We start from the raw sequence: 25,647 nt of genomic DNA on the forward strand, positions 1-25,647 counted from the left end.
GCACTCCTGAGGTCAAACAGCCGATGAGTGCTTGGAGTCATGCCTAAATTCCATAGGTCCTGACACTCCTGCAGAGGGAGAACCCGGATTCTAACCCAAGCCTAAGTCTCCTCCTATGCACCAAGGTCTCAGAACAGAAGGAGATCTTGGCTAAGTCTGGGTACAATAATTGGGGCACCTTTTAAAGAAGATCAGAATGGATTGGATACCAGAGGACAGACAGAGATTTACTTCCTTCTTTCCACTCTCAGCAAACTTTGGTTCAAGTCCAAAGTTTCACCCCCACTACTTTTTAGCTAAATGAGACTAAGGCCATTATTAAAACTCTGTGCTCATCAATGAAGTGGGGACAATGATTCTTTTCTGCCTACCTCAGTCCCTCATGGGGATCAACATGAAATTGGACTTTAAAAAATTTTCAAAAACTGCAAATTACAATCATCCTGTGAAGGATTATGACCTATTATTGAAGCTCTAACCACCCTCAAGTTCAGCTCAAGGTCATCACTGTTACAAAGTCTTCTCTGTCTCAATTTTCAGAACCTTTCTCACCTAGACTCCTGCTGCTTTGTTTTGTTTAATTTTTTTTTTTTTTAGTTGTTGATGTACCTTTATTTTACTTATTTACATGCAGTGCTGAGCATCAAGAACACAGTGCCTCACACATGCTAGGCAAGCTCTCTAGCTACAAACTCCAGCCCGACTCCTGCTGTTTTTATCACCCATACCCAAGGTCTTGCATTCCTCTTTTATTGTTTTACACTGATGCTCTTGTCAGCAAATGTGGAAGCCCAGTGATTAAAATTCTGGATTCTGCCACTGTCTGTAACTCAAGCATGCCTCTTCCTTCCCCTGAATCTCTCCTAGAGTGTAGACATTATGATGACCACCTTTGGTAGAAGGCAAATCTGAACTCAAACTCTGGCTCAACCATTGATTAACAGTGGTGGCCACTGGACAAATAATTTAACCTCTCAGAGCCTCTGTTTCCTCATCAGCTAACATAACCATTCCTTCTCATGAAGTTGTTGGGAGAATGCAATGAGATGATCTTTAGTAAAACTTAGCACAGCAGCAAATGCTATATTGCTTGGTAAGTGGTAACTGCTATAATAAATACGATAAAAGAAATAAATTGGGCTCCAGCTAGACAGAATGCTCTCCAACAAGTAGATACCAATGCAGTAAATATTCCTCCACTTCTTTCCTATCTTTGGCTGTAAGATTAAAAAAAATTTAAATTAAATTTAAAAAAAAACTTGCCTTGAAAATGTTTAACAAATATGTGGACTTTCCTTGAGATTCCCTCTGGATTCTCCACTGGTAATTCCTATCATCGCCCTTTCAGGCAATCATTCTTAGTTCATAAGTTCAAGGCAAGAAACTTGCTGTTCCTTGCGATTCCCAAGATGGCCTCCAAATGTTGGAGCCATAAATACATTTCAGACATAAATTAGGAGACAGCCAGTGGGGTTTGGGGAAGGGATTTCAACCATATGGCAGCATGATGAATCATCCTGTGTTAATGAAAGCACATCTCAGCTCAGCCTCTGGTGTTCTATACCTGCTGCTCACCTGGGGACAAGGAAGTCTGGCATAGAGATGTTAAATGGAGCCCCCCCCACCCCTCCCGTGCTTCAGGGTGGGGTAGCAGGCAAGTAAGGAGGTCTTCCATCAAGGGGACCCGTCCCTGAAGTCAGTGTCCTGGAATAGGTCCTATACTGTGGATTTCTCCATGGCCCGAGGCTAAGCAGGAATCTCTCTTGATTGGCAGGTCCTCCTGTGAACGTGAGCTGCAACATTTTCATCAACAGTTTCGGATCCATTGCTGAGACGACCATGGTGAGTGAGTCAAAATACAAGCTGCTCCTTCCCGCTGGGGATATGTCTCTCCTGGAAATAGTTATCCTCTGTATTGATCTTCCCCAAGGAGGTAGAGACTCAGTGTTTTATTGTCAGGTCTCAGTGGTAAACCACAGGGCTCCAGTGTTTTTACTGTACTATTCAAAGCTGTGGGTATATACATAACATATGAAAATGGATAAAAAAATAATAATGATAATAACAGGGCTAACACTTGCCAAATATCCAGGATTACAAAAAACTAAACTATTCAACAAGCTAAATTTTTAGATTACAAGAAAATGTGAAAACCTGGTCATATGTTTAAAATTTGACTGCAGAATGGCAGAAGACTTCTGGTTCTAGAAGCTGAAATGATATGTTGGGTTAACTGCGTGATTTGTTAATGTATTTAAAATTTTTCTGCAATAAAAGCTTAAAATAGATCAATTATACGAGAAAAAAAAGACCATAAAGCAAAAATTGGTGTTAATAGCAATTGTCTCCGAATCACTGACTTACAGATAATTTTTATTTTATTATTTCAGTATTGCTGTATTTTTCAAATCTCTACAAGGAGTGAATATTACATTAATGATCACAGATATATTTGAATGACTAATGTTTTTCTCAACCTTTGGAAACAAACAAAAAATAAATCAGTTGTACTCATGTGAACAGAATGATCTAGAATGTGAAAAAATAATCAGAGCAACCAAAAATCAACCCTCTGAGCAGAGAGACAGGCAGCCAGTGAAGCCAAATGCCATGTATACTGTGGGAGACCAACCTTGCACTTGACTGAGTCACACTCTTTGGCTGGGTGCTGAGGCGCTCAGTCGCAGAAATGTGGCAGAGCATTCCCCACCCTTCTTGGGTTCGAGGGTCTCATGCATGGGTGTGTCTTGCTACAGCCCTTGGGTGGAGCTACGCTCACCTGTTCCTTTGTAATATAACCCCTTGCCCTGTTTAGGATAGAATCTTCCATGGAAGTGCCTTGTGTGTGTCCCCTTCTCTTACTGTGCCCTTGGGCGTGGCCTACCCAGGTGTCAGTCAACCTGCTGACAGTGGACATCATGAAGATACTCAGCCCCCTGAAACCTGACCCCTTGCCTCATTTGAATAGCTTCTCAATAAAAGGAGTCAGCGAGTGCTCTCGTTCTCTCTCTCTTTCTGCGGACCCTTAAGGTCAGAGGAGCCGTCAGAGTGACCCCAAAGAAAAAGGTATTTGTGTCTCTTGTGTGGTTATTTTGTGCAGCCCAGTTAGCCCAATTCAACTGGAGTGACCCCTGAGCCTATTAGTCGCGAGAACAGAAACCCGGCAGTATACCGCTGCCCCAGCTCTCAAATCATCCATTTCTCCACCCACCTGCCCCTTCTCCAGTTCAAGTGGCCATCATGGCTTGCGCATATTCCTACAAAGCCTTCTTGCCCCACTCCAGTCGATCCCACAAAGCAGCATTTCTCAGACACGAATCTAGCCACCCACTCCCTTGCTTAAGCCTTCCTGGTGGCTGCCCACCCGCTTCTGCTCTAAACCCAAATTCCTTGCCAAGCCTTTAAGGCCCTTTGTGATCCTGATCCGCTTCATCTCTTCTCTCGCCCACCGCACGCTAGTTATGCCCATTGCTCAGCGTTCGCCACACAGACGGCTTCTCTCGGGTTCACAGGCTTTGATTGATGTCCTGAGGCCTCTGCCTAAAGCACCTGCTTCAGCCTCTTTCCCTCGCCAACTCCTATTCTCCTTCAAGACGGTGCTTAGAAGTCCCTCCACAGGACGCATTCCCTCTCCAACATATGTGTGCATGCGTGTGTGGGTTTAGAAGCCATGGGTTATGTCAAGACACATTTTACTACTCCCTCAACGGCACTTGCCACTGTACCCATCTGTATTCTTTGTCCCTCCTATGACTATAACATAAGTTCTTTGCAGGCTGGAATCTATCCATTTCCTGGAGCCACCTCAGCATCTAGCTAGGGTTCAATAGTAGGCACTTAATAATTTTTAAATAAATAAAGCAAATAGGATATATTGTTTGTGAGTTCGAACCATTATTCACTCCTAAAAACGTTTATGAAGATTAGATTTAAATTTTTAGTCGAAGACTGGCAAAAATCACTAGGCTCTGTAGGTCATGGAGCAAATGTCCCCAAAGTTTATTCTTTTGCAAGGAGACTTGTCTGGATACGATCAAGAAGACCCAGTACACGAAGGGCAGCTGTGAACTAGGAATAACCGTGGCTGCTTTTCACCAGGTGTCCAGGCCAAAGAGCCTAGTTTTTCTACCCCTTGAAAGACTGTCTCACAAAAATTGTGAAGGAACCCTCTGCTTCCCTTCCTCTCCTCCCAAATCAGAAACATGTTGGCGCCTGCACTACCCATTACCTTTGCACTCTTCTTCCTCCATGGTAGATGGTTAGCAAATCAAGTCACAGTCTGGACCGCCTGGTTATGTAAGGGGCCTGGCTCTTTGAGGTCAGGGCAGGTATCTACACGCCACCCTCCCACCCCTACTCACACTGGTTTCCTTTTATGACCCAACAGATTTATCTCCTTATTACAGATTCCTAAAAGAATAAGAGCATATCCTTATTCTGTCTGGGTGGAGATTAAAAGCCCCTGCTGTAGAGTCACAGACCTGAATTTGGATTCACTCTCCATCTGCAAGGAGTTTATTTGCTTCATGTCTTTAAGCCTCAAGTTCCTCATCTGTAAAACCCCAGGGGTGATTATCACTCCGACCTCATCAGGTTATTTCGTGTACCATATGCAGGAAAGTATTCATCTCAGTAAATGCTTTATGAATGTTACTAAATATTTTGGCTAAAGATAATGACGATGTCAAAGACGATGATGATGATGGTGGTGGAGATTCTGGACACTGAAGCCCCAACACTTACACTAATTAGTTGTGTGATCTTGAACAATCCCTAGACTTCTCTGAGCTTTGGTTTCTCCCTTCCCTACCCCCATGTCTTCTACCCCCTCCCTCTTGCCACTTTTTGCTTTCTAGAGAGACAGTATAGCACAGTGATCAAGGCACTGTCTTCAAAACCCAGACAAAATCTGAGACTCAGCACTGTGACCTTGGGCAAGGCCACCTAAGTCAGCTTCCTCAACTGTAAGATGGAAATACAGATGGCCTCATCTCATGACCTGTTGTCAGAAGAGACAATGTGAAAAGTGCTAAGCACAGGGCCTGACTCGAAGCACACAGGCAATGCAAGTTGGCCGTTGTTACTAAACGTCACCTGCCTTCATCAGCACGTTTTCACATTCACCTGCTCACTTGATTCCTTCACCAAATGCTGGGTCTTCCCACCACTCTGTGAAGTGGACCTGGCTTACACCCCATTTTACAGCTGAGGAAGCCAACATGGAGAAATTACATCACACAGGCAGTTAGAGACCAAGAAAGAATGAGCCCTGATGTTCAGAACCCATAGATAAGTGTTCTCTACCACACTGCCATAACAGCGAAGAGCTCAAGGACCCAGGGGCCAGAGACCTACAAATCACAGAGAAGCAAAAACCAAAGGGTTCTCAAAAGTGGAAATCCATAGTGGGTACAGTGACACACACCTGTAATCCCAGCTACTCAGGAGACTGAGGCAGGAGGATCACAAATTGGAGGCCAGCCTCAGCAACTTAACAAGACTCTGTCTCAAAATGAAATACAAAGGGCTGGGGAGTGTAGCTCGGTGGTAGAACACCCTTGGCTTCTATCCCCAGTACTATCCCCCACCCCGCCAAGAAAAAAAAGAATAAAAAAGAAAAATAAAAAAGAAATCTAACCCCAGATTATGCCGACTCACACACCAACTGATAATGGAGATGACCAATAAAAGAAGCCCAGAGGAGATGGCCCCTTTGGTGAAGATTAATCATCTTTAGAGAGGAAATGAAGGCTGGGCAGTGAGCGCTTCCTAAGGAGAGGTTCACGGTTCACGTTGCTCCCTCCTATTTATTAAGGTAATCCAAGGCAGGGCAGGGGCGCCATTTCCAGCTTGCACCTTTGGTGATATTGTGAATTTTTTCATTAGCTTCTTAATTATCTGTATGTGTTGAATTTTCTTTGCAGATAATTTAGAAGAAAAAAAAAAAACTAGAATCTCAAGCCTGGGGGGGGAGGCTTTAGAAACTGTCTAACCCAGTTTTACAGAGAGAATCTGATGGCTAGTGTGATATAGTCCCTTGAGCAAGGTCACATGGCATGAAACAGGGGGACAGAAAGCCAGGCCCCATGCTCTCTAGGTTTTTCCTCCCTTCATCTTCTTTCTCCCCAAGACCCTACCAACCCCCTTTGGACCACTTTCCCACTGGGGCCTTTCACCTGTCACTCAAAGTGTGCTTGGGGAGCAATGCTGCACCTGTATTCATATAACAACACGAACAACAGCTTGTTCTCAAAGAACATTTCAGATGCTACCCTGTGTCAGGCAGTGTGTGAAGCAATTCTGTGTATATCACCTCATTTCAGCCTCACAATAACCCCCAGAAAGTAGGGAAGGTTATATACCCAGTTTATAAGTGAGAAAACTGAGGATCAGAAAGGTTAGGTTTTTTTACCCAAAGATACATAGCTAATGAATAGGAGAGGTAGAACCTGAAATCAGAGCTCTCTGACCCCAGCACATGGTTTCCTAAGCCAAATAGAAATATCTGATTCCTGGATGTTTGGGATTTCCCAGCCATTGCTTGTCTCCTTCGATTATAGGGAATTAGAAGCGAAAGGGTGCTCCTTTGAACAGACACAGAAACAGGCGGCTGGAGAGAGGATTGAACTTGCCCGTGAACCCAGAGCTAATAGGTGCCGCGGTCAGCCCTGGGTTCTGGCTCTCCACCCACACGGAGCTGGCTGTGCACATGGACATAGTCCCAGTGTCAGAAACTTTCCAGACTGGGTTTGCTTCCCAGGAGCAGCAGGATGCAGAACAGCTCCGGAGACAGCTGGAGTCCCCAGGCTTAAGTGTCTGCCTCCCGGGGCTTGGCTCTATTCACTGGAGCTAGCAGACCTGAGAGCAGAGAGAGGCAGCCAGCAAAGCCACGGGGCCTCGGTCCATTCCCATCCCGGGGAAGCCTGACTTGGCCTGTCCTTCATCTGACCTTCCCAGGGCTCTTTTTGAATCTGCCCTATAGGAAGGTAAAAGTCCATGGGCAGGGTCTGTGGCTCAGGGTTGTGCACTTGCCTGGCACATGTGAGAGACATTCTCAGCACTGCATATAAATAAATAAAATAAAGGTCTATCAACAACTAAAAAATTTTTTTTTAAATATAAAGTAGAAAGAAACGATTTATAGTAGAGGGGATGGAGAGAGAGAAGGGGAGGGGAGGGGAGGGGAGGGGGGACAGTGGAGAATGGGATAGACAGCAGAATACATCAGTCACTAGAAAGGCAATTTGTAAATCAATGGAAATGTAACTGATGTGACACAGCAATCTGTATACGGGGTAAAAATGGGAGTTCATAACCCACTTGAATCAAACTGTGAAATATGATATATTAAGAACTATGTAATGTTTTGAACAACCAACAATAAAATAATTTAAAAAAATAAAAATAAAAAAAAATAAAGTAGATAAAAGTACATGCAGGAATACATAAGAGAGTGGAAGAAAGGGGTCCTGATCTAGAGCTAGAAGCCAGCTTCTCTGAACACGTGTGCTTAAGAAGGCGCCGTCGTGTGCGCCCTGGGAGACAGTGATCCAAACCCCCGGCACCAGGGTTTGAGTTGTAGCCCTGCCGCCACCTATGAGGCTCGGGTCCCCCAGGCACCCTGTTCCAACAATGGTGCGTAGATTACCCAGAACAATGGGGATGTAAGCATTCGGTGACTGCTACAGAGATGTAGAACATTATTATCCGCGGAACTAATCACACAAGGGCTCCAACCCATACACATGGGGAAATGCCTTTCTGGTTGGTTGGTTGTATCTGTTTGCTATTCTCTCTTCAATCCGGGGCTCTTTTCACCCTATTTATGAAGGTCCTATATGTGCTCAGTGTGGTTGAGGCTCTAGGGATGGAGTTCCAATTCGGTCTTTAAGCTAAGCATTTTCACAGAAACAAACTCCCCAATCTCAGTGCTTTAAAACAACAAAGATTCACCCCTTCTACAAAGCCTGCTGCAGATCTAGAGGACTCTCCAGGGCTACTGTCTCGGGGCAGTGGCTCGGCGCTGCGTTTCCACATCAACTCACAAGTTCACATTTTCCATTAAAGGCAGGATGCACGGGTGCATTAGTCTGCTTGGGCCACCGTAACAAAATGCCAAACAATAGAAATTTACTTTGTCACCATTCTGGAGGCTACAAGTCCAAGATCCCGGTGCCATCAAGGTTGGTTTCTGGTGAGGCCCTCTCTTCCTGGCTTGTAGACAGCTCTCTTCTCACTATGTCCTTGCAGGGCTGCTTCTCTCTGCATGCAGAGAAAGACAGACAGACCAACACACACACACACACACACACACACACACACCCCTTCATCTCCTTCTAAGCACACTAATCCTATCAGATTAGGGCCTCACCATTATGACCTCACTTCACTTCCTAAAAGACTCTCCAATACATTCCCACTGGGTGTCAGAAAATCCTCTTATAAATTTTGGAGAGACACAAACATTCAATCCATAACAAGAGACAAGTAAATGCTTTTTACCTAAAAGTGACATCGGCCACATCTGCTCCCATTTTACCACTGAAATAAAGACACATGGCCCTGCCTGAAGAGTATACTCCTCCCAAGTTTTTAGAAATAAACAGGAACAAGGCATCAGGGAATAGTAAGTCTCCGTTTTCAAGGAATCTATTGGGCAAAGAAACCAAAGATAATAGTAGAGTCTGATGAGTGAGATTACAGAGGTATGCACAGGGTGTTATAGAACACAGAGAATACTAATAACCAAAAGTACCCCAAGCTAGTACTTACTGAATGCATGTCATGTGCCAAGCACTGTGAAAAGTGCTGCTCTGTGATTTGGAGTAATTTTGCTACCGGAGGATCGTGCTATTCTCCAGGTTAAAATCTTCCAAGAGAGAACAGTTTCAGGGGACGACTCAAAGGATGAGGGCTTTGAAAAAATGGGTCTGTGCTCAGTAGTGCCAAAAAAGGAGGAAGGTCCAGTAAGACTACAGCATAAGGGCTGGGGATGTAGCTTAGTGGTAGAGCACTTGTCTAGCATGGGTGAGGTCCTCAGTTTGATCCCCAGCACCGAATGGATGAATAAAATAAATAGAATCATAGAGGAAAAGAGAACAGCATCCGTAGGTTTGTCAGAGGGACATAGGAGGAGGGAACATGTACGAAATTAGGGAAAGTGATTTCAGAGGCATAAAGAAAGCAAAAGGCAAACGAATACAAAGACGGCATACAGATAAGGTCTTTCTAAAAGCTCTGCATGAATGGAGTGTGAGGTTTTGTATTGGTGTTTGTCATGTATTGAATACTTTTCTGAAAGCCAGATAATTGTGGTTAATGAATTATGGTAATTAGGTCATATAGTACAACAGTCTCATTTTATAGATGAGGAAAATGGGGCTCAGAGAGTCTTGATACACCCAAGTTTTTCCAGCTGATGAAAACACGAAAAGGATAAAAACATAAGGGAAAAAAAACATGGGAAGATTATAAAAGGCAGTTCTGATCTCCAGGCCCCCTGATTCCTGGAGGCCTGTCCTTGGCCTGGACCATTGCTAAGCATGAGGCAAGAGGGAGGTGACCGCTGGGGGTGTAGCGCCAGGGTAGAGCACATGCCTCTCACGTGCAAGGCCCTGGGTTCCCACCCCAGTACCGCAAAAGGTAAAGAGATGAGATGAGATGGCAGAGCCACGTGATGACATGACCTCATCCTAGTCTTCAGCCCCAGGGTTTTTCCAATAAAATACTAAATGGTATTTATTTAATTCTATCAGAACATTTATTTATGAGGAACGGGAAAAGTTCCATCAGAGTGAACAGAATATAAATGGTTCGGCAAGACTCTGCCCATCCATCCCTTTGGGTATTTGCAAACAAGACCTCAAGATATAGGAAAAACAGGGGGAAAAAAGATATAGGAAAAGGCTTCCTCACAAGGAGACTAAACCCCTTGGGCCCAACCACAAATATTAACACTTGATTAGGAAGCATTCACTGCCCATTGCCATCCAACCAGGTTGAGCGAAAGAGATATTGTGAATCCTTGGAATCCATCTGTTGTTTTCCATCTTTGCTGCTGTCAACTCTGGTTAAAACTGACATCATCTCTCTCTCTTGCTTGACAAAAACAGTCACCTGACTTCCCTCCGTCTGCTCCTCCTGTCCCCTTCCAGTTCCGACTGTTACTTGGGGGTTCATCTGAAACCCCAGGTCAGATCACAGAATTCTCCTGCCTCCTAATTCTCTTACTTATTCTGTTCCCTCTACCCAGAAAGATCTCTGCAGGATTGGCTCCTTCTCATCCTTTAGCTCTCAGCTCAGGTATCCCAACCCTCTTGCCTAAAAAATTGCTCCCCTTCCTAGCTACTCTCTATCACACCACCATGTTCTCTATCCTCAGAGCAATACCTAAAATTTTGAAGCTTCTTATTTGTCCATCCATTGACTCGTTTACTTTTTTTTAACCAAGAGCAGGGACCTTGTCTCTCCTCTTAATCAGCTCTACATTTCCAGGGCCCAACACATGGCTTGAATCATAGGAGCTAATCAGTGTTTGTGAAAAGAATTAACCTTGGACATTCTCTAGTCTGACCTTCATCTGTTGGTGGAATCCCTGCCACAAACATCGTGGCCAAGTAGTTCCTGCTTGCATAGCGCCAGTGATAGAGACTCTACTACCTCACACAGCAGCCCTTTCATCTTTGGACAACTCTCAAATCTCTACTTACCAGTGGTTTGAGTCCTGACCCCGGCGCTACACAGAAACAATCTATTTACCTGACGACCCTTTAAGTAAATGAACTTGGCTCTCTGGACACCTCCCAAGCCTGGCCTCTTCAACCATTCTCTCTAGATGTCAATCGCTTCACCATGCATATGGGGCCCTCTCGTTAGATTGTATCCATGACACCCGGGAGTGGTCAGAGCAGAGCAAAGGGATGGCATCATCATCCTTATTCTGGTATATTGAATTAATCTATTTATTTATTTATTCTGTTTATTATGAGTGTTAGTAGAATGCAATTCAATTCATAGTACACACAAAGAGCATAATTTTTCATGTCTCTGGTTGTACACAATGTAGAGTCACACAATTTGTGTCTTCCTACAAGTACCTAGGGTAATGATGTCTGACTTTTCTACCCCCATGTCCCCTCCCTCCCTTTCCCTCCCTTTTGCCCTATCCAAAGTTCCTCCATTCTTCCCATGCTCCCACCCCTCAATCCCCATTATGGATCAGAATCCACATATCAGAGAAAACATTTGACATTTGTTTTTTGGGGATTGGCTTACTTCACTTAGCATCATATTCTCTAACTCCATCCATTTACTGGCAAATGCCATGATTTTATTTCTTTTAATGCTGAGTAATATTCCATTGTGTATGTATGCCACAGTTTCCCTATTCATTCATCTACTGAAGGGCGTCTAGATTGGTTCCACAATTTAGCTATTGTAAATTGTGCAAAGCATTACTTTTTCTATTAGAGCTTTATAGCTATACATAGTAATTGGGTTCATCCTGAGAGACTCATACGTGCATGGAAATTGATTTCAGTTCATGACCACCCCTCCATTTTCCCTCCTGTCCTACCTTCCCTTCCCATTCTCCTTCCTTTACTCCACTTCCTTTCACTCATCTATTAATTTGTATTTGATTGGTTCTTTATATTATCCTATCCTTCCCTTCCTCTTACATTGTACTCTAGCTTCTGCATATGAATTTCTGAGTTTGGCTTTTTTCACTTTGCTTGATATTCTCCATTTTCATCTATTTACCAACAAATGCGATAATTTCATTCTTTTTTCTGGCTGAGTAGAACTCCATTATATATGTACCTGAGTAATACTTGAAAACAATCATTTGCAATTAATCCAATCGAAAATAGAGCAAGATGGGCTGGGGCTGTAGCTCAGTGGCACAGTGTTTGCCTAGCACGTGTGAGGCACTGGGTTCGATCCTTAGCACCACTTAAAAAGAAACAAATAAAATAAAGGCATTTTGTCCATCTACAATTACAAAAAAAAAAATTAAAAGAAAAGAAAATAGAGCAAGAGCCAGGCACTGTGGTGCACGTCTGTAATCCCTCAGAGGTTGAAGCAGGAAGATCGCAAGTTCAAACCAGTCTCAGCAACTTAGTGAGGCCCTAAGCAACTCAGTGAGACCCTATCTCGAAATAAAAAATTAAAAGGGGATGTGACTAAGCATGCCTGGGTTTAATCCCTGGTACCAAAGGAAAAGAGAGAGAAAGAGAGAAGGAAGGGAGGGAGGGAGGGAGGGAGGGAGGGAGGAAGGAAGGAAGGAAGGAAGGAAGGGAGGGAGGGAGGGAGGGAGGGAGGGAGGGAGGGAGGGAAGGAAGGAAAATAGAGCAAGAGAGAAATAAGAACACTCCTGGTCTACCCTCCCCTCAATTCCTATTTTTTTACCCTGAGGTAACCACTACAAATAAAATGTAGTGTACACCCGATCAGTCACTTTCCCTTGAATATACATACATTTAAGTACACATGCATGCCTTTCAATAACACAATTTGCTTTTCCTCCTTCCACCCTGGCTGGGCATCTCTGTCACCATCACCACATCTAGGTCTACCTCATTCTCTTTAACTCTCTTCAGGTCAGAAATTTGGAAATGTGGGAGAGGACGTAACAAATGACTTATTAATACTACATTAAGTACATGATATAATGATGCCATTTATGTTTCTGGACTTTGCCCTATAACATTCCATGGTGTGGACACACTACTGTTTCATGGTTTTCAAATACTTTCCCCATGGTGCACCTTTAGGTCCATCTCGATTTTTACTATTATGAACAATACCACAGTGAACATTCTGCTGCATAATTCTATGTTAATTTCCAATGTGCATTGATAGATATTATTACCCATTTCCCTTCCAGAGACACTTCAATAATTTACATTCCCTTCAGTAGTGTTCATTACTCTCCATCCTTGCCAATCCAAGACATTATCAAGCTTTATTTTTTTTCATCAAATGTGATTTCAAAATGGTGCATGATTGTCTTATTTGATTTATACTCCAAATTCCTAGTGAATTTGAGTATCTTTGCATAAGTTCAGTGAGCATTTTGAATAATATAGACGATTTTTGTATGTACCTCCATTTGGAATCTAATCTTCTGTGGAGTTAGTTATCTAACTCTATTTTTCTCTGATTAGATATCAATTATTCCAATGCCATTTGTAAAATAGCTATTATTTCTCCAACAATTTGAAATTTTACCTTTCTCATCCACTAAATCCCCATATATACATTTTTAGTTTCTAGTTCCAGTTTATTTCCTGTTCTAGTCCGCTTTCCTGCTACTGTGACTAAAAGACCAGACAAGAACAATCTGAGGACAGGAAAAGTTTATTTAGGGGCTCATGGTTTCAGAGGTCTCAGTCCTTGGAGGCTGGCTCCATTCCTCCAGGCTCGAGGTAAGGCAGAGTATCATGGCAGAAGAGTGTGGCAGAAGGAAGCATCTCACATGATGATCAGAAAGCAGAGAGAAACTCCACTAGCAAGATACAAATATATGCCCAAAGACACACGCCCAATGTCCCCACCTCCTCCAGCCACACCCCACCTGCCTTTAATTTCCTCTCAGTTAATCCCATCGGGTGCTTAATTCACTGATTTGGTTAAGCTCTTATAAACCAATCATTTCTCCTCCAAACCTTCTTGCATTGTCTCACACATGAGCTTCTGGGGGACACCTCACCTCCAAACCATAATGCAACCTTGCTCCATTGTTCTACCTGTTCCTAGACTAACACCAATCCTTTAATCACTATGACTTAAACTTTTATGTCCATATCTGATAGAAAAAAGCCCTCCGTTGTTCTTTTACAAGGTTTTCTTGAACTTGCCAGTCGATTTTCTCTTTCCTATGAACTGTAGAACCAGCTTTTTGAGGCTTATAAGAATCCCCTCAGATTTTGATTGGGATTACACTGAGTTTATGGGTTAACTTGGTGAGAAATAATACCATTGCAATATTTTATAAACATGGTATATCTCTCCACTTATATAGTTTTTCCTTTATGGCTTTTCATAAAGTTTTATAGTTGTTGGGTTTCTTAATGTACACAATGCACGCATTTCTTGTGTAGGTTTATTTCTAGATATTTTGTGAGGTTGGTTTTTGTTGTCAACAAGATCTTTTTGGTTGTTGCTTTTTCCGCTACCCTTTCCACCTTTCTACACAGCTTTTATTAGCTTATTTCGATACTCTTGGATTTGGGAGATCCAAAAGAAAACCTATTAAATGGCATTCAGTCATATATATGGCTCGACTCCACAAAGCCTTGGTAAACGAGGGCAGAGGAGTGAGCCCTCAAAAAGGCCAATAGATTCTGTTACAGGAAGAAAATGGGATTAAGAGGAGTCTTAGCCTCCCCTGCTGGATGACTCTATCTCAGTACACCACCAAAGAAGGCATCACAATCATGACTTTATGGCAGGTCAGAGTGTAGCTTTCCGTGAGATCAAATTCAGGAAATCAAATCCACAAAAAGACTAAGGTGGTGAAATCAGACTGCCGAGTTATTTCAATCTACAATGGGGCTTCCCATTCTAATAATAGGAATGTTCATGTCCTCTATAAGTGTGCCCCTTAACATTATCTGGTACCAGGAAAGTCAAGCAAAAGTTGTTTTTACCAGTGGAGGAAAGGGAGGTAAACCTCCTGGAGGGAAACTGGATTCAAGCCAGAGGGAGATCTAAGAAACCATGCTGAACTCACCACACAGATACCCTCTTTCCAGTGACAAGAAAGTTGGTTCCTCTACACATGGCCATGCTGTCCCCCAGATAATGCTAGATTTCCAACTACAAATTTCTGCTCCTTGATCTGCCCTTTCTTGTACCATATTATGAATTCACACATGTTTATAAAATAGTTCTCTAAATGAGATGCAGTATAAAAAATTAGGGTTCCCCTTATTCAATTAAAATGAGTGCCTGTATTAAAACATGGAGATCACATGTGCACCATTTTGATTGATGCTGGGCCTTCTCCAAATTCCTCTAGTTTGTATTCATCTCTGTTATCAGTTTAGCTTTCAGAAAGTGACCGTCTTTCCTGTATTTCCAAGTTTGTCTTTGCACTTTGAATTTAGCATCCCATTCCCTCCTAACCTGGTAAGAAATCTTCTGTTAATCTAATGGGGATTCCCTTATGTAAGACCTGACTCTTTTTTTAATATTTATTTTTTAGTTGTAGATGGACACAGTATCTTTATTTTTTTATTTATTTATTTTATCATGTGGTGCTGAGGATCGTACCAGAACCTCATGCAAGCAAGGCAAGCATTCTACCACTGAGCTACAAACCCAGCCGCTTGTCTTGTTTTTTTATAGAATTTTCTCTTGTCTTTGACTTTTGATAGTTGATTATAATGTGCCTCAGAAAGAACCTTTTTGGATTGAGTCTATTTGGGTTTTGAGCTTCCTAGACATGGATATACATATCTCCTCCACAATTTGGGAAGTTTTCAGCTATTATTTCATTAAGTTTTCTACATGTTTCCCCATCTCTTCTCTTCTGAAATGCCGATAATGCATTTACACATTTACATTTTGTCTTATAAGTTTTCTTCATTTGCTTTTTTTTTCTTTTTTTGGTAAATTCAACAATTTGTTCTGCTTAATCTAATCTGTTGTTGAGGCCCTCAATTTACATTTTTATTTCAATGAGTTTCAATCATGATCTCCAAGATTTCTGTTCAGGTCTTTTTTCATGATATTGATCTCTGTTGAATTTCTTATTTCGTTTCTCATATTATAAATTATTTTATGATTTTGTTGAATTATCTTTATTCATTAATACCTTACTGAGTTTCCTTAAAATTATTATTTTGAATTTCCTTTTAGACAATCTGTTGATTTCCTTTTCTTTGAGGCCTGTTACTAGAGAATTATTTGGTTCATTTAGAAGTGTCATGTTTCCTTGCCTTTTCATGTTTTGTGTGTGTGTGTATGTGTGTGTGTGTGTGTGTGTGTTTATTGATATATGAACATATGGTGGAACCGTGATCTCTTTTTAGCTTTTGTAGGGACTTTTCCTGTAGTTAGGGACTAAGGTATTGATTGAGTAGGGCGCCGTGGCTTTGGTTCTGGGTGATCACAGTAACATAGTCTCCATATGACTTATTCAGCATAATCAATGTGTGTTCTCAATTTGGTGCTATGCTATAGCAGTTTGAGTCCCACTGAGTAAGGGGAACAATATACGAGTTTCTGTTCTGAAGCAGTACAGCTATATGGACTCCAGGAAGTTCCCTAAACGGAGCTTGGGGCCAATGAACTCTCCTATAGCTAGGACTATAGTGATCGCACTAGTAATGGGGGGCATTGGAAATCTCCTTCTTACCTTTTCCCTACATTAAGAAGTCTCTCCTGCCTCTGAGCAGGAAACAAGGAAACAAGTTATTATGGTTTATATTTTAGGTGCCCCCCAAATGCTTATGGGTAGGAAGATGCAAGAATTTTCAGGATGAAATGATTTCCTTATGAGAGATGTAACTTAATCAGTGAATCCACCCACTGATATGGATTAACTGGGCAGTAACTGTAGGCAGGTAGAACGTAGCTGGAGGAAGTAAGTCACTGGTGGTGTGCCTCTGGTTTTTATATTGTGTCCTTGGTGAGAAGAGTTCTCTCTGCCTCCTGGTTGCTGTGTCCTAAGTTGCTTTCCTCCACCACACCCTTCCGCCATGATGTTCTGCCTTACCTCAGGTCCAGAATTGGACAACCATGACCTGAACCTCTGAAACCATGAACCAGAATAAACTTTTTCTCTTTTAAGTTGTTCTTGTCTGGTCTTTTTGTACACAGTAATCCAAAATCTGACTAAAACACCAGTGTCATAGAGGCAGAGTACTTGGTCCCTTCTCTATGTATCTGAATTTTCATGTCCTACAGTGTTCCCATCTGTCCCTTGCCAAATTCCAGTGTTTTTCCTTAGATCACTTCCTCACAGTGTAGTTATCTATTTGTTATTTGGGGTTCTTTGCAGGAGATGAGCACTGGGTGCCTCTGTTGGGCCTTCTTGTTGATTTTCCTTCCATGTTTTCTAGTGGCATGTCTCATGACTGTGGACTTCACTGCCACAGTGTCATTCTTCCTCTTTCTGAGTTAATATCTACCCTTCAGTTTGCATCCTTTGGCAACCAATTATAAATCCACCCCATGGTTCAATATCACAATCCAAAGTTGTCTGTCTGATACTGACTATGAGAATATTTATGAGCAAACCTGTCACATGAGCTCAGTCTACTATATTTACTATATTTCCTTCATTTACCCCAGAGACTGTTTTAAATTTTATATCTAATATTGAATAAAAATTTTAATGAGATGTTTTAAATGTTTAATAAAATGTTTACTATTTAAATAGTATTTAATTTTAAAATATTTAGTTCAAATAAATATTTAAATATAATAATTATAAATATTTCAAATAGATAATTTAGAATAGAGTAGATGGAACTTGGCTTAGATTTTTTTTTTTACAAAAAAGGAAATAAACAGAACAAAATTATATTAAAAAAAAAAAGAATGTGAACTTGGAAACCATAAGTCCTGTATCTGTATAGATGTTCTAGTACTTATAACTACATGACTTTAGGTAAGACCCCTAACCTCTGCTTTAACCTCACTGTTTACTCATCCATAAAATGAGTATAGTAATACCCAATATGTTAGGTTGATGAAAAGTTTATAAATACATTTACAGTTCTAGCAAATGTTAGCCATCCAATAAAAGTAGTGGCTATTAGCATTTTTATGTGATTATTAAACTCATACTGGGCTTTAGTGATTCCCTACAGACCTAGAACGATGCTCAGCTCCACTGGTCCAAATGTCTACAGTTCTTAACAACAAATGTAGCTCTGACTGTGTGATCTCCAAATGAGCATGCACCAGACAGCATGGTGACTTAGAGAGGTTTAAGCACAAATTAGGCATCTGGAGAAGGAGACAAGAGGCAGGATCTGGGGAGTCTGCCAGCACTGGACTTGAGTATAACCAGACCATGAGTCAAATCTGTGGGCCAAATAAGGAAAAAGGCACTGTTAAACCTGGGGCAAAAGCTTTCTGTTCTTTGCCTTTTGTGACACTTCCTGCTACTTGTGGGCGACCACAAACCCACAGGTAGGTAACAGCAGCCAGCGGCCATAACTGATAGCATTGTGGTGTCTTGAATTCTCAAGGCAATTCTGGGAGATGCTTGATGCTCTACAGTTTAAATGCCTAGACTCTGGCTTTAACATCCTGGGTTCGAATTCCAGCTTTGCCACTGACTAGTTGTCTGATGTCAGCAATGATATTTTAATTTCTGAATGCCTTGATTTCCCTACTTGTAAAACAGGAATGATAATATAACATACATTACAGGAATAGTGTGAAGATAAAATAACACACATACACAAGTTCTTATTTCTTGTGCATGGTAAAATCTCGATGTATTAGTCTTATTTACCTTGTTACTATCAGTCCTGGATCTACCAATACCTGGCAATGGGAACTTGAGCTTTGAGGGCTTATTTCCACATATGTTCAATGGGGATAAGAATCTTCTCTTCTATACCAACCTCACAGACAAAATCTAATGTGAGGACGGCTTGGAAAAGCAAAAGTAGCAAATTATAATAAGACATTGTTAGTAATAAGAGCCAATAAGTATGTTACTTAAAAGTACAGAACTTTGAAGTCAAACTGTCCTGGAGCTGAATCTCAGCTCTGCCACTCAATTTATAACAAAGCATTTAATATCCCCAGGTCTCAGTTTATTTGCAAAACAGTGTCACTGTGAGAATTTGGTGAGAAGTTCCCTATAAAGTGCTTCACACCATACCTGCCACTCTGCGATGGTTTAGTAAACCCTACTTGCGCCAGCTGAGCCAGGTTCACATGCTCAAAGGACAGTGCAGAGAATGAGGCTCTTACCATATTTGCAGGGTTAAAAAAAAAAAAACACATAAGACTCATGTCATAGTGCTTCTCAGAGGTCCAGGAAAGTGAGAAGAAGAGCAGTGAGTAAGAAAGGAAGCAACAGGTCATAAACCAAGCCTGAGCATCCCCACTCGGAATGAACCCCATGGCTCCTGGTCTTTGGCAGACTGACTCAGCTATTATGCATCTTAATCCCAAACCCTGTCAGAGCCAAGCCCATGCTAAAACTTCTCCAGGAAAGCTGAGCCAGCCTGACAGCAGATTCATCTGTGTCCTCTTCCTCCTGGGCCTGGGGCTACCTCCAAAGGTATACAATATAGAAACGGAAAGAAGTAGGATAGAAGTAAAAATGACTTCATATGCATTCCATCTTAGTCACTTAATTGATGTGGGGCCTGGAGAAAAGCACTTTCCTTCTCTGAGCCTTGTGTAAAATGAAGAAGACAGAGGTCCCCAAGGTTCTTTCTAGCTATAATATTTGATGGTGCAAATGATGATGATGATGATGATCAATAACTATGATTCTCTTGCCTATGCCCAGTTCCCTTTCCTGCTGTCTTAGTTTAGATTCTTCTTAACCTTTCAACGGGACTGTCAAACGGCCTCAAACCAGACCTCCCTGTATCTGTTTCCTCTCATTTCCAATACCTCACAATCAGTCCTGCCCTGCTGATTATGAAGTTGAACCTTGATACCGGTCCACCCTGTAAGTCTTCAACGGTGTCAAATGGACTACAAAATAAAAGGCAAATACCCTGGTTTGACAATCAAGCATATCCAGAGCTCACGTCCCTTCATTTCACCGCCTTATGACAGCCCAGTGGTGCAAAGCAAGGACTCTATATCATGAGATAAAATAGGTTCAAAATCCAGCCCTCCCCACCCGTTACCACTGTGCGACGTGAACAAAATAGTATCAGGGTGAACACAGCTATGTCATGGGATTATTTTAAGGATAAAATAAGCTAAATCGTGTGCTTAGGTCCTCAGTGAGAGCGCTGGTATTACTTCTACTGCTAGTGACTGAGCAAGGAGGAGCCACTTGAATGCCTCCACTCCTTTGATTGTCCCATTTTTTTATTATTGTCATGACTTTAATTTTTTAGAGCAGCTTTAGTTTTAATTGTCCCATTTTTAAAATATGAGATTCCTTTTACCCCAGCTCCGCATCCCAATCCTAAATGCTCTGAGGCTGTGGCCCTGCTCCCTCTCCGGTCCTGCTCTAAGCCTCTAGGTGTCACCTCTGTCATTCTCCTCTCACCCACCGAGCTCCTTTCCCAGTGAACAATTCGAGATCTAGAGATGCTAGCAGAAGAACAAACGGAAAGGGGGCATTTCAAAGACTACCTTCTCTCCCAGAGCTTTTCCCGATTCACCCCTCCTGGCTGGAATGAATCTCTGAGACCTGAGAGAATACTTAACGACAGTTTGTTAGGACTTCTCGTGACCCTTGTCACTTGCCATCTTCTATGGCAAGTACTTGTGAATAAATTTTCTCTCTCCTGCTAGACAATTTGAGCTCTGAGTGTAGAAACCAAGACTTTCTACTTCCACACACCACCCCGTTGTACTTCAACTCAGTCTTAACAGATGCTTGTAGATTTGGGTGTGGAGAGAAGAGATATCCCTTTGAGAGCTGGAAGTTGAGACTTCAAAAGGTCTCTGAATCTGGTTCTTGGGGTCCACCTTTTGGTGCCATGTCTCTTGGTTCTGAGGGCAATGGACAGGCCTCATACCTTCCACATCTCCTTCCCACCAACTCACACCTCTTAGCTTTTTCCTATTAAAAGCGCTTCATTCTATTTTACTGCAATACTAAATTAAGAGCTTATTAGAAGTTAGAATCTCAAATTAGACACAGTAAGGGTATGGATGGGGACGGATCTAACGGCAGGTGACACAGAGCAAGCCCTTGATGTGTGTTTGTAGAATGAACAAACGATGAGCTTATGCTCTAGAAGCCAAACAGCTAGTAGCCCAGTTACCAGAAATCGGAACATCAAGGAATCTCAAGGCAACATGAGTGAGTTGATGCTAAAGACCGTTGGACTTGAACTCTAGAAATCTCCCTGTTTCGGGGTAACAGGCTACCTTGGGAGACCTAGAAACCAGCTACTGTAAATGGAAGCTGGAGTTCTGGGCTGAAGAATTCAAATGTTGCTTCTCTGGCCCCTGAACTTGAACATGGATCCCCAGCATGTCGAACATCAACCAACAGAAGTACAAGGCAAAGTCAGCAATACAGCATTTAGCTTTCAGCCTATTACCCCAGTTACATTGATCTCTTCTGAACTGCATTTCCCACTGCTGTTTACCAACTTGGGAGGAGAAAAATCAATGGTGGCAACTCGTTTGGGTAGCAGCTGCCGAGAGAAGGAGCCGGCTGCTACCGCAGAAGGAGTCAAGCTGCCTGGGGACAGACACTGAGCATGTTCTCCAGGTCTCTGGCTTTAAATTTTCATTAGTCATCTTATAATGAGACACTACGGGTTCTATTTTTTTCTTGTAGATAATGAATATTTTAATATTTTTACTGTCAACAAATTGCATTACTTCTGCAATTAAAAAAATAGAATATTTTTAAATACTAATAATAAAATGCAAGTGGAATGATGTCCGTTTATACTTAAAACTCTTCAAAAGATTCATATTACTGTTGCAATAAAATCTGAATTTCTCAGGATGGCTTGCAAGACCCTTTCTGCTTTCTCCCACTCCTCTCCTTCATCATTTACCTGTCAGTCTTTCCACCCTTTTATTTTGCCTCAAGACCTTCACAAATGTACTTCCGAGTGACTGAGATGCTTTTCCTCTTTGGTTCAACCTCTGGTCTCACTTTAAACATTGCTTCTTCCTGGACACTTCTTTGACCTCCAGCCCTGCATCTAGATGCAGAACACCTGTTTTCTGTAGTCCCAACACCATATATAGCCGCCACCAGAGCCCTCAGCATGGTACCAACATTACCCTGTAAGCTCTGTAACTGAATAAATAGACCTTTCTTTTTCTCAGAAGATTCCCCAGGATGTAGAACAGTGCCCGGCACTTAGTAGATGCTAAGTTAAGTGTTCTTGGGTAAAATGAAATTCATGACACTCAGCTATTGGATTTGGGTAGGTTCTTAGAGACCATCCCACCTAATTTCTAACGATGAGGTCTAGAGAAACAGAGCCAGATTCTAATACCAAGTCCTTTCCTGAAATGCTACATGACCTTAAATAAGGCCTTCCCCCTCAGGGTCTCAGTGTCTTCAGCTATCAAATGATGCTCCAACCTGTTCTGACTTTTTCTCCTTCCCCTTCTCCTGGGTCTGGGCAGCTGATAGGCACACTGACTGGGAGGGTAGGAGGGATGGAGCAAGAGAAACTAAATCTGCTACATCCCTTCAAATTGCTACCAAACAAGTTGAGGAAATAAGTCACACACAGGGAGCAAGTGCTCAGCTAAATGCTTCTGGTTATTCCCTCCTCCTAGGAGATCAGATAGGAGAAAAAAAAAAAAAAAGCCTACAGGTGCCAGGACATCCAGGTTCCTGCAGGAGATAAGGCTTAAGCTGAACAGGCAAAATTTGCCCAAGCAATGAGGACAAGAGAGGGTGTCCCCAGCAAGAATCGACTCCCTGCACCCATGTGAGGTCAGGTGGGAGTACTCACTAAAGGGTTCCACCCATGCCAATTCTGATCCCAAATCTGCGATTCACTCACCCCATGCTTAGACACTTTCTCCACCTTTCCAAACCTGCTTCCTTACCCTCGCTACGGGAATCTGAATGTTTGCTTGCAAAGATTTTGTGAGAATTAAATGTGTGTGACAGTATCTAGAACAGCGCCTGGTGCCTAACAGACCATTTTAAGAAATGTCACTTTCTTTTCTTCCTTCCAGCTACATAAACAGTCTTGACATGTCACTGGCAGGAACATCAAAAGTACAGCAGGGGTTTGGGGACTGAAGACTCTTTTTGCCGAACCATTTATATTCTGTTCACTCTGATGGGACTTTTCCCGTTCCTCATCACTCCTCATCATAACACACACACACACACACACACACACACACACACACACCACACACCATGTAAAACCCCAGGGGGGGAGAGGGGCTGTTTCCAACCCCCTGATCAGGTGGGGCCAGATTCAGAGGTGTCCATTATCATCAGCAAAAAAAAATACAAAGTACCTACATCTAGGCCTGGCCTCAAGTTCTCCCTCCACCACGGGACTTATAAGACACGAGATTATGAGACCAAATGTCACTTTCTATGGCACTGGAGGGAGAGCCTTTGATTAAATTAGAGGAAAAGCCTATAAAATACCTTGGAACATTTTATGAAGTTATTGATATTTCTGCAGGCAAAAACAGTGAGGCATGTGCTGAGGGAGGAATCAGGCAGGGGTGAGGGCCACAGTGGGAAGGTTGTTAGCCCTCCCCCATGATGATGGACTGAAACTGATGAGGATTTAGAAGCAGCACACCAAAAAAAAAAAAAAACCCACATAGTATGACCTCATGCATACATCACCCTCAGAAAAAAAGCAATAACAGCCCTCATGTGTGAACATTATTTCTTTCTTTTTTCTGGGGGGAGAGGGGTTGGCAGAGATGCAGAGATTGAACCCACAGCCTTGCATAGGTAAGGCAAGCTCTACCCTTGAGCCACATCCCCAGCCCTGGACATTATTTCTTGAAGGAAAGAATATAAAGTTGGACTTAAATGAGGTTATTAATTTTGGGGATATAAGGGTGGTGGTGAACTCAGGAGGCTGAGGCAGAAGGATTGCCAGTTCAAAGCCAGCCTCAGCAACTTAGCAGGGCCCTGAACAACTTAGTGAGACCCTGTCTCTAAATAAAATATTTTTATTTTATTTAGAGTGCTGTGGATGTGGTTCAGTGGTTAAGCACACCAGGGTTCAATCCCTGGTATCAGGGGAACTATAGGACCTTTTAAGAATCCAACACAGAATCTATGCCCTTCTTCCTTGGGAAACCCCAAATTCTATTTGTAGTGCCACAAGATTCATGGTACATGAATCACTGACAAAATACAAAAGTTTTCCTAATGAAAGATTTAATCGCATTACCCAGATTTCTGCCACTGAGACCAACACACACTATTTATTGCCTCCTGTAGTTGTGAATGGAAACTAAATGGACTCTTTTCAGCTCCACCAGGATCAGCAGGGACAGTTAAGCCCTCAGCAGAGTTGGGTCACGTGGGGTCCAGAGAAGTGACCGTGCTTAAATGATACAACTTGATCTGTAATTTCTTTTATCCAAAAAGAAAATGAAGGAAACATGACAAAAGAGGATGATGAAAACAGGTGTATATTACATTAGTCTTTAAACCTTTTAAATTTTTTTTAGTTGTCAATAGACTTTCATTTTATTTATTTATTTATTTATTTATTTATTTATTTATTTATATGCAGTGCTGAGAATCAAACCCACTGCTTCACACATGCTAAGCAAGCGCTCTACCACTGAACCACAATCCCAGCCCCAAAACCTTTTAAAATTTTTAAGAGAAATAATAACACTTAAATAACCTCAGTTCAGAGTATACTTAGCCAGGTATTGAGAGAATTGTCCGGAGTCATTCCAACTCTCAAGGTCCCTGAGGCACAGACTTTACTTCTTACCCCATGTAAGATGCAACCACACTCCAATAATGTCCCCCAGGAGGGATTTTGGGGGAACCCTGGCTGAAAGGTGACAGCCCTCTGAGAGTTGGCGTCCCCTGGCCTGACCCTGCCTCCTCCTCCTTGTTTCCTGGCTCCAGGACTATAGGGTCAACATCTTTCTGCGGCAACAGTGGAACGACCCCCGTCTGGCCTATAATGAATACCCCGATGACTCTCTGGACCTGGACCCATCCATGCTGGATTCCATCTGGAAACCTGACCTGTTCTTTGCCAACGAGAAGGGGGCCCACTTCCACGAGATCACCACAGACAACAAACTGCTAAGAATCTCCCGGAATGGCAATGTCCTCTACAGCATCAGGTGAGTTCCCTACAGGTCCATCCACTCCCTCCTGAGAACGTGCCTTTGCCCACTGCCCTCCAGAAGCAGGCACCAAAGTGGGAGGGAGTCTGACAGAGAAGAACAGGCCCTGCAACTCAACCCCTCTGCAGCATAGGCATGCCTGGCTTGTAACCTAAGCTCAATGAGTAAGAACAAAACACCACGTGGAGTCCCAGGGGCAAGTGGTTCACATAACCAAGGAGATCAGGGAAGGGATCCTAGAAAAGGTATTGTTAAAGCAACCCAGCATTTCAACAGAACAAGAAAGAGGAGTTAAATACGATCGTCATCAGCAGAAGCAACGGCACAAAACCTGAAAAATCATAGCAACCAGGAAGTTGGTGGCCTGCCGGGTGGATGATGCTGCCACAAGCTCGGGCAGGGCTGCTCTGTCCTCTGTAAACCCCCTGTCCCAGAGAGCTGGCACTCAAGAGGCTAGACCCCCTTCCTCAGCTGCGGGGTATTCTGAAGACACTGGATAGGGGCAAAGCTTTCAGAGTGTCCTGCCACACCTCCCCACCTAGTCCCAAATCTCCTCCCCCAAGATATGGGGACAATGACCAATGGCCAAGAGGTAAAGACATGGCCTGACACATGCAAAACTAACAGCTACCATTCATTGAGAATTTACTCACTGTGCTAAGTATTTTTTATGTATCTAATCCTTTCCACAACTGT

General features: G+C 42.5%; 1 protein-coding gene across 2 annotated transcripts in view; it reads left to right on the plus strand.

Moving 5' to 3' along the window:
• Positions 1 to 25,647, plus strand: part of GLRA1 (glycine receptor alpha 1) — a gene marked incomplete at both ends in the record, with an annotated part of 79,208 nt that overhangs the window by 39,865 nt on the left and 13,696 nt on the right. For both annotated transcript variants that reach the window (XM_081279900.1, XM_081279901.1), the window contains 2 exons: positions 1,775 to 1,842; positions 24,725 to 24,948. In XM_081279900.1, the coding sequence (XP_081136026.1) occupies positions 1,775 to 1,842; positions 24,725 to 24,948 (292 nt within the window). The remainder of the gene's footprint in view (positions 1 to 1,774; positions 1,843 to 24,724; positions 24,949 to 25,647) is intronic.

Source organism: Spermophilus citellus (assembly GCF_964194105.1).
Source record: "Spermophilus citellus genome assembly, chromosome: 1".
In the NCBI taxonomy this organism is placed as follows: Eukaryota; Metazoa; Chordata; class Mammalia; order Rodentia; family Sciuridae; genus Spermophilus; species Spermophilus citellus.